This window comes from Hyposmocoma kahamanoa, unplaced genomic scaffold (assembly GCF_003589595.1).
Source record: "Hyposmocoma kahamanoa isolate Upper Pololo Valley unplaced genomic scaffold, ASM358959v1 93, whole genome shotgun sequence".
Taxonomy (NCBI): domain Eukaryota; kingdom Metazoa; phylum Arthropoda; class Insecta; order Lepidoptera; family Cosmopterigidae; genus Hyposmocoma; species Hyposmocoma kahamanoa.
In genome coordinates this window covers 17,353,538-17,362,260 of record NW_020654810.1, presented here as the reverse complement: position 1 = coordinate 17,362,260, position 8,723 = coordinate 17,353,538, and the positions used below count along the sequence as shown (strand labels likewise).

At 37.0% G+C, this 8,723-nt stretch overlaps 1 protein-coding gene across 1 annotated transcript in view; it reads left to right on the top strand.

Moving 5' to 3' along the window:
- LOC113237178 (protein Tob1) overlaps window positions 1-8,460 on the top strand; it is a 69,873-nt gene extending 61,413 nt beyond the window's left edge. The window contains exons 2-4 of the mRNA XM_026473496.1: window positions 5,875-6,173; window positions 6,408-6,499; window positions 6,646-8,460. Coding sequence (XP_026329281.1) covers window positions 5,885-6,173; window positions 6,408-6,499; window positions 6,646-7,023 — 759 coding nt within the window. The 5' untranslated portion in view covers window positions 5,875-5,884 and the 3' untranslated portion in view covers window positions 7,024-8,460. The remainder of the gene's footprint in view (window positions 1-5,874; window positions 6,174-6,407; window positions 6,500-6,645) is intronic.
- The last annotated feature ends 263 nt before the right edge of the window (window positions 8,461-8,723 follow it).

The window sequence follows — 8,723 nt, the reverse complement described above, 5'->3', positions numbered from 1 at the left end:
TATAAATATGCTGTTGTAAAAACAAAGACATTTCAAAGACATTTGGTTATCCTCTTTTATCTTGTACCACACATATAGGCCGCCATTTCTCATCGCGGCCTTCCTCGTGACAAGGGTAGCTTTGTTCGAGATATAATGGTGGGAACCATTTACCTGGAAAATGTGCCTGGATGCTCCGCCTTATTGTATTATGTACGTTTCGTGCCTTTATTTTGATATCGTTGTTTTTCTATTTACGTGTAACTCCAATCTAAATGTATGGAATATTTTATCAATCTGATCCGGTTTTCTATTGCAAACGTAAACGTATTTACGTTACGCCTTTCACTTACTTACACAAAAAACAGAGAAATAGTACCAAATATATAGGTACTTGGGAGCGTTGGTCGAGCGGCTTGTTGTAAAGGTATCTACAAGTATACACATAATAGCTTTAAAAAAACTTAATTCTTCAAACCGCTGTTACAATAAATACTTTCCTATCCCTTTGGGATACGAAATAGTCGATTTCCTCCGAAACTTCTGACAACAAAAGCGCTGCTAAACAAACAAACTTATCGAGGACCGGTCAAGGGTTCTTCTAAAGGTTTACTAGACCCTTTCATTTATTTTAAGTAGTTACACACTTATTTATTTTTCATTTATACATTAGGTAGTATGTAGGTATCTTACATAAATATATACGTAAATCAAATTCGATTTTCGGAGGAAATGTTAGTAGGGTAATCTTTACAAAATATTTTCTTTTACGATACCAAGTGACGGGACGAACAAGTCGTACGTCTGGTAGTAAGCGACACACCAGTCCATAACAGTTGCAGTGTCACTCAAAGCTTTAGGCCGCATACAGATCTGACGAATGCGCTGCAAATACGCCTGTCTGCGAAAGACGTATTCGCGTGTCATTTGCGCGCCACATATATTAACATGTATTTAATTGCACGTATGCTCTGAGGGGTACTGTCACTGCGCCCATCACACTGAGACATAAGTTGACAAGGTAAACCCTACATCACGGGTGCCATGAAGACAAATAAAGGCAATCATAATTTACACCCAAACTCATCTATTACATATCACAATTATTATACAATATATTAATGTACGTGACAGTACAAAGACTACTATATATGTACAACATGTTTTATCTCTAAGAACTTATACATAAGAACAGATACTGCTATTCTCGCAAAGAGATCTCGTGCTTTATGTCGCTCTCGTACAAGTCGCGTACTGTAAGGCTAGCCCTACTGAAGAAAAGAAGAACTTATATTTAATATAAGTTCTTATTTTTATGTTGAAAATGTGACTACACAAAGATAAGGACAAAAGTTATACGTCGTATTAGTCGTTATACTTGAATAAATATGTCCAAGTTTTTCGTCTGAGACACAATACGAGGTATTATATTTTGTGGAACTGGTTCTTTAACATTGGATGTCCGCCAAACTATAGCCATTATTTTGTGAATCTCGGTCAGAAGGGTCTAATAGAAGTAGTAGCTTAATGTATGAATAAATATATTAGAATATAATAGAAAAAACATTTATTGCAACGCCACAACACAACAGATACAAAAAAGAGACTAATAATACCTAGACAAACGAAACAAAATAGAAACAATTAAAAGGCATATTATGTACCTTACCTACTCACAATCAACATAACGCTCACAATCAACCTACTTGATCTTTGACGTACTTACTACATTATTCATTTAGTGTTTACTATATTGATTATGTTTTAGAAGGCTTACTTGTAGTGTTTGAACATAATAATATACAATGTGTATCTCTTGATTGACGACTTATGAAGAAATATTTTGAATAAACGGCATATCTAATGATGTTTGTTCAGTCTATTTCCGCTTATAAATTTCAAAAGACTTGAAATTTCTGCAAAAGTTATAAAGCAAAATATTCTCGCGGCTTCACTGGCGTAGCCGTGGGCCTAGGGCCATGCTTAGAAGAAAAACATTTTTATAGACAGCTGTCGTATTTTTCCAATATGGGCGGGCGTTGTTTGTATTTTATATTGTGGATCTTTCTAAATGAAATATTGACAGGTTTTCATATATTCTTCTCAGCTATTTTCAAAAACTTTATCCGTTGATGGGCACGTTAGGTATTGATCTATACACCTGCTTAAATTCGTAGGTATTATTTTTCTTAACGTTTTCGACGCGCACTAAAAGTTGTAACAACTTTTACGTGGCATTATATGAATCTATAACTTCTTATCAATATTTAGAAAAGTTATTGGACAAATAGCTTCTGATCATTAATAATATTTCATCTTAAATTTGGGCCTGAATTTGTTAACATCTCGCATATTAAAAAAAAATACATATTGAACAATAGTACCTAACTTAACAAAATAGAACAAACAATGAAGATGGCAGATAAGCTAACCCATTTACGAAATCAATATGGCAGTCGCTGTTTGACAGTTTTCAACTTCAATTTATTTATTTTCAATACATGAATGTATTTTAATTGATCTGAAAACATACATATATGACATCTAAATACATACATACAAGAATTGAAACTTGTATACTTACGACATAAAATGTATTCTCATAAAAATATGAAAATTACGTATTTATTTATTTATTTATTTATTTATTTTGGCACAGTTACAAGATACAAATTATACAATACACCTAAAACCATAACACTATAACAAAAACAAACAAATTTATGTATATCTCAATAACAACCGCGCACAACATTGAAATAACATTTAAAATTTATATATGGCTATCTAAGTCTTATAAACAATGATATAGTTTAAAAGAAAATATTTCACTCTGTGAGGTGTTCGCGTGATACGGCAAAGTCATGGTTCTTTATAATTTTTACGAATGTGTTAGTGCTCTGGTGGAATACATCGAGATCTTTAGATAAGACATTGTACTGTCTGCATAGGCGTTTAAGAGGACTATTATATGACACATTATTTGTAGTAGATTTGAATGGTTCTTATACCAATTTTTATACTTACTACATAGGGCGCATTATAAGTTTCCGGAACTGGCCACTTACATAAACAATATTTAAAAAGTAATTACAACATTTGAAAATGGAACTTTTTGGCTGTAGAATACAGTTTCTCTGTCACTTGTTTTTACATTGTGATGTCATTTTAGAAATTGGTTGTATACGTTGGATTTGTACATCACCATGGATTAACTCGTGAAAGTTTTCTACGAGTTTGATTTTCTACGATTTTAAGTATAACTTAACAGTTCAGCGGAGATTCCCTCGGCTTCAAACTGCTTTTGGCGACGAAACACCATTCAAGACTACTATTTATAGTTGGTTTGCAGAATTCAAACGCGGCCTTGTGAATCTCAGTGCCGAATTTCGTGATGGCCGCCCGTCCACTGCTGTGAATAACAAAATCATCGATTCTGTGCGCCATATGATCAAAACAGACAGGCATATGACATACCATGAGATTCGGGCATCTTTAGGCATAGGCATGAGTTAAATACAATCAATACTATACAAACATTTGGGTGTGAAAAAGCTGTGCTCTCGGTGGATCTACACAATTTGACTGAGGCTCAAAAAACGGATCGCGTCACTTGGTGCAATGCCATGCTTACCAGATTCAACGAAGGGGCGTCAAATTTGATATGGGACATAGTAACAGGTGATGAAACGTGGATTTATAGTTACGATCCCAAAACAAAGCAGCAATCGAGCGTATAGTTCTTTCGAGATGAGCCGAAACCAACCAAAGTGGCGAGCGCGCGAAGTGCCTCTAAGCGGATGACTGCTTCTTTTTTTAATTAAACTGGACACGTGGCTGCTGTTGCTTTGGAGAATCGTTGTGCCGTGAATAGTGATTGGTACACGACCATTTGTTTGCCGGAAATTATTGACAAACTCCGTAAAAATAACCGTAAACGCTGTATCATCTTGCACCACGATAATGCCAGTTCTCACACGGCCAGAAAGTCAAATGAATTTTTGAAGGTGAACAACGTTGACCTTATGAGCCATCCCGCGTACAATCCCGACATTGCACCTTGTGTCTTTTATTTATTTCCAAAAATTAAGAACCAGTTACGCGGTCAACGATTTTCATCACCTGAAGAAGCTGTCGAAGAGTATGAAAAATATGTTTCAAAGATGGTCACGGAGGAGTGGCATAAATATGTTCAATCGTATGAAAAAGTCCATTAACGCTAACTGAGAATATTTTGAAAAACAATAAATTCATTTCTGACCATTTATAGTAATTTTTTCTTATTAATTCCGGAAACTTAAAGTGCGCCTCACATATACCAGCAATGTGTGGAATTTTCGCAATTAAAAAACAAAATGTTGATGTTAAACCTACAGATATATATTACTCGCAGATTGTAAAGCCGCAACACGCATGATTTCAAATTACTGCTTATATCATGTAAATTGTTATAATATTCTTTTTAATTTGTTGTATATTAATTTCTGTTTTTTTTTGTTTATATGCGTGTCTGTAGCAATAAACAGTTTTCTTTCTTCTTTCTTTCTTTATGGTCAAATGACAACAACAAGAACCTACTGCAGAAGTGATTATTTATAGTATTGTATGACTTACTTAAGTTTATTTTCTAAAAAATGGATCCTATTAGGTTTACAACATTTATAACAAATAATCAATTGTCTTTAGAAAAGATATCACTGACTTTTGATACCTTGCATTTGCATTCTTACCAAAATAATTTTAATTATTTTTTTATGACATCAATCTATTGACAGGAAGAGGAAGTCGTGCGCCTGGTGGAAACGACACACCTACCCATAACAGTTTCAGCACCAGTCAGTGCCTTGTATCCCAAAAACCCATACATACATACCTACAATTGACAAGTCCTACATGCATATAGTTTCACCAGAACCCTTACCGTTGAAAATAATAATAAAATAAATAATAATCGCATTGAGAACCTCCTCCTTTTTTTGAAGTCGGTTTAAAAGTCGGTAGCGTGTCAAAATCACTTTGGCCAAGGACTTAAGACTGTGTTTTGTTTTCAAAAATAAAAACTATGCCCAGTTGTTTACCTTGTGCATTTTGTGCATATACACTATGTTAAAAATTCGTCGATAATGTTAACGTGCACGCTTGCAAAGCGATTTTATTTACAATTACCTACATATTAAACATTTATCTCGTCAACGATGTGGCTCTACCAACGGCCTACATTATACGATCCAAGGGGTTGCCTATGAATATTTAAAAGGCTCGATTGGAAAAAGGAAACTTCCGACGAAGTAATCACAATTTAAATATTCAATTTGCACATCGCCATGCGACAACCTATTCCTAGAAACACGTCGATATCGATTCAATTTCATCGATTCGTCGCGATTACTAAGAAACTAAATTGATTTTCAACTATTTTCAGCACAAAACGCAATAAGTAACGTCGGAAACAATTTCTGTAATAGCTAGCTAGTTATTTAATTTGCAATGTAATGGCAGGAATTTATTATTGTTTTATGGTCATGGTCTCGCTTAACTTACGTGTAAATAAAGGAAGGTATCTGTAACTATGTAGATACACTTATATATATGTGTATATATATACTTATGTGTGTGTGTGTGCATATATATATATATATACATCACATTGTTAAGTTTGCCAACAGAGTATAGCAAGTAAAAACGTTGTAAAAAGAAAGTTAGTAATGCTCCTAGGAGTGCCAAGTACCTACCGAAAAGTTGGCTTCTTTTGTTTTAAAATTAAATAGGTCGCGTCAATTCCCTTTGTAGCCAACAAGAAAGTGCCATGAATTTTTATACAACCAGCCCAAACCAGAGCATTACATATGTATTTGCCAAGGAAATTGTAGGTAATATTTTTTCTTTTGTCCACAGTGATACCAAAATGCATATTGAAGTGCAAGTGGCCCTAAACTTCGTCATATCGTACCTGTACAACAAGCTGCCGAGGCGGCGAGTGAACATTTTCGGTGAGGAGTTGGAGAAGGCCTTGAAAGACAAGTTCCGGGGGCATTGGTACCCGGACCGACCATGCCGCGGTTCGGCTTTCCGCTGCCTCAAGACCGGGGGTCCTTTGGATCCTGTTCTGGAGCGCGCGGCGCGGGAGTCAGGCGTTCCTGTCCGAGATGTGTTGGAACACCTACCAAGGGATCTCGCTGTATGGGTTGATCCAGGTAAGACCAACTTGTCGTTACAATAAGATTGTAATTTGAGTATAAAGATAATTCGAACACGCTCAAAAATTTTAGAGATAAAAGTAAAACATTCTTTAGTGTTTTCCGATGATTGCAATCTGACGTGACTGACTGACAAGGTCGATACTGAACGTGACCCTTAAATTCTATACCTGTAAACTACTACGATCTTTTTATTGTTTGTGACTATAAAGCACTGTTTTTGTATTGTAGGTGAAGTATCATACCGCATCGGGGAGAAAGGAGCGGTGAAGGTGCTCTTCAGCAGCGATGAGCGTGCCGCCGATGAGCGGACTGACCGAGAAGTAAGTAAAGCAAGCCTTTCAGAATTTAACCACAAATCGTCTTCAGTTAAGATCGGCACATGTCTAAGTCTTTGAAATTGATCAAATTTGTAGTCGTCAAAATCGTCATATTTACTATGTGTAATAAGTTGTTATTTGCTTTGTAGGTGACCCGCGCGTTCAATCCTGAGGCCCAGTGCTTCCGGCCGGTGGAGCCTGCAGCCGCCCCGTCGCCGCCCGCGCCTGCCGCCTTTTCCCCCGCGCCGCCATTCCGCGCACAGCCGCTTACATTTACCACTGCCACATTCGCGCAAACCAAATTCGGCAGCACCAAGCTGAAGACGAGCAGCAAGCGCGCCAACCGCATGTCTCCCACCGAGTTCAGTAACTACATAAAGCAGCGTGCAGTGCAGCAGCAGCTGGCGTCGCGAGCGTTGTCTCCAGCTGCCGACCCAGCCGCATACTTTGTAGGTCGACGCGAGCCCGCTCCTGCCTCTGCGCCCCCGTACCCGCCAGCGCCCGCGCACCTGCTCCTCGCCAACTGAGCCGCGCCCGCGCGCTAGCCGCCCCGCGCGACCCGCTCATAGAGTCTTTACTTTTTTACGAGAGAGACGCGCGCCGCGATTTATTTTTTTATTTTCCGCGGGGGCGTCCCGCGCCGCCCGCCGCTTGTGATATCCGTACGATTTTCCATAACTTTTTGTATTCTCGTTCGTTACGTCGATGTGTAAATTTATCGATAGGAGCAATAATCGGCCGCGCGACTCGCCGGCTATTTATTTTCGTATAATTATAATGCCGAGTCGTTTTTGATGTCTTCGTTCGGTATCGATATATTCGTAGGGTGTAAGGGAACGAGAGGCCGAGAGGCCGCGTGCGCTTACGACGACGTACCTTCTAGAGCGAGCCTGTATACATATACGTCCTCCGATCTAAGAAATATACTGATATTTAAATATTAATACATAATATATATTCGTACGCGATAATTATCTAATTTTTCACGTGGGAACGAAAGGCCAATAGAGAAATTACGTATTTTTAATACTTATTGAATTCATACTTACTATAGTGTACTGGTATGTATTACTGTGTACTCGTATGTAATAAAAGTTTGCATATCCGTTCGGACGGCGTCGGACGGCGCGGCGGGCCGCCCGAAGGCGTCGGAGATCTCACCTAGTGTAATCATCACTCGTACGATTGTAATTGTACCCTTATAATATACATAATGATATATTAATAGGATTAGCTACTTTCAATCTAACAGTATTTTTTTAAGAAGATATTAGGTCCTTGTGTACATTACTGGCCAACTGCATCGCGGAGGCCGGTCTTAGTCTGTATTGTATACTTTATATAATATTGTTATAAAAGACATGAATATGAATAAAAGATAGAAAAAATATTTCTCAATTCATAAAATAACGGGTGCATGCAAATTCATGGAAAATACTATGTGTTATTTATCTTTTTTATATTTCACTTAGCAGATTGGACTCAGTTTTTCAATGGAGGAAATTGTAGTGTTCCTAGGTAGTGGGTAGCGGTATGCGGGTAGACGCAGCTTGTTGTTGTCCTTTGTAAAGCACTGTGCGCTGCGCAGGCGCCTGGCTTGTGGCTCTCGTGTGGACAGTCACTGTTAACTAGTATTCGATGCACAACAATGACAAGTTGCAAATATGGAAATGTGCAACTATTTTTTACTATTTTTGTATTTTGATTTAGAATTAAGTCTAGTTGTATGATTTCATTACCTGTACTTTATGAATACCCTATTGATTAATTATGTAATGTGTATATTTGTGGTCCTCGATTGAAAAACTGGCCAAACTGCTACAGTATTTTGTAGATAAAATCTATGATGTAAGTTTAAATAAATTAGTGTAATGAGATTTTTTATTATTATAAAGATACTTTTTATTTTTTTCCTTTTGTAAGATATATTCGATGGAAGTGTTAAAGATAATATAATATTTGCATAATAATATAGTAAAAGCGGTTCTCCATGTCCGCGAATATAATTAGTCAATAATAATTTTTCATATTGTTGTACGACTTTTTAAGTTTATATTAAAATGTTTTGTGCAATCTATCATGTGCAGTTTATCTTTTACTTACAATATACTACCTATCTACTTATATACCTGGAAATCGAGCCCACCAAATGTGAAAAAAAAACATTCAACAAATAATGATTAAAGAAGTGCTATATCACAGACTTAGGATGATGCTATTCTAGGTC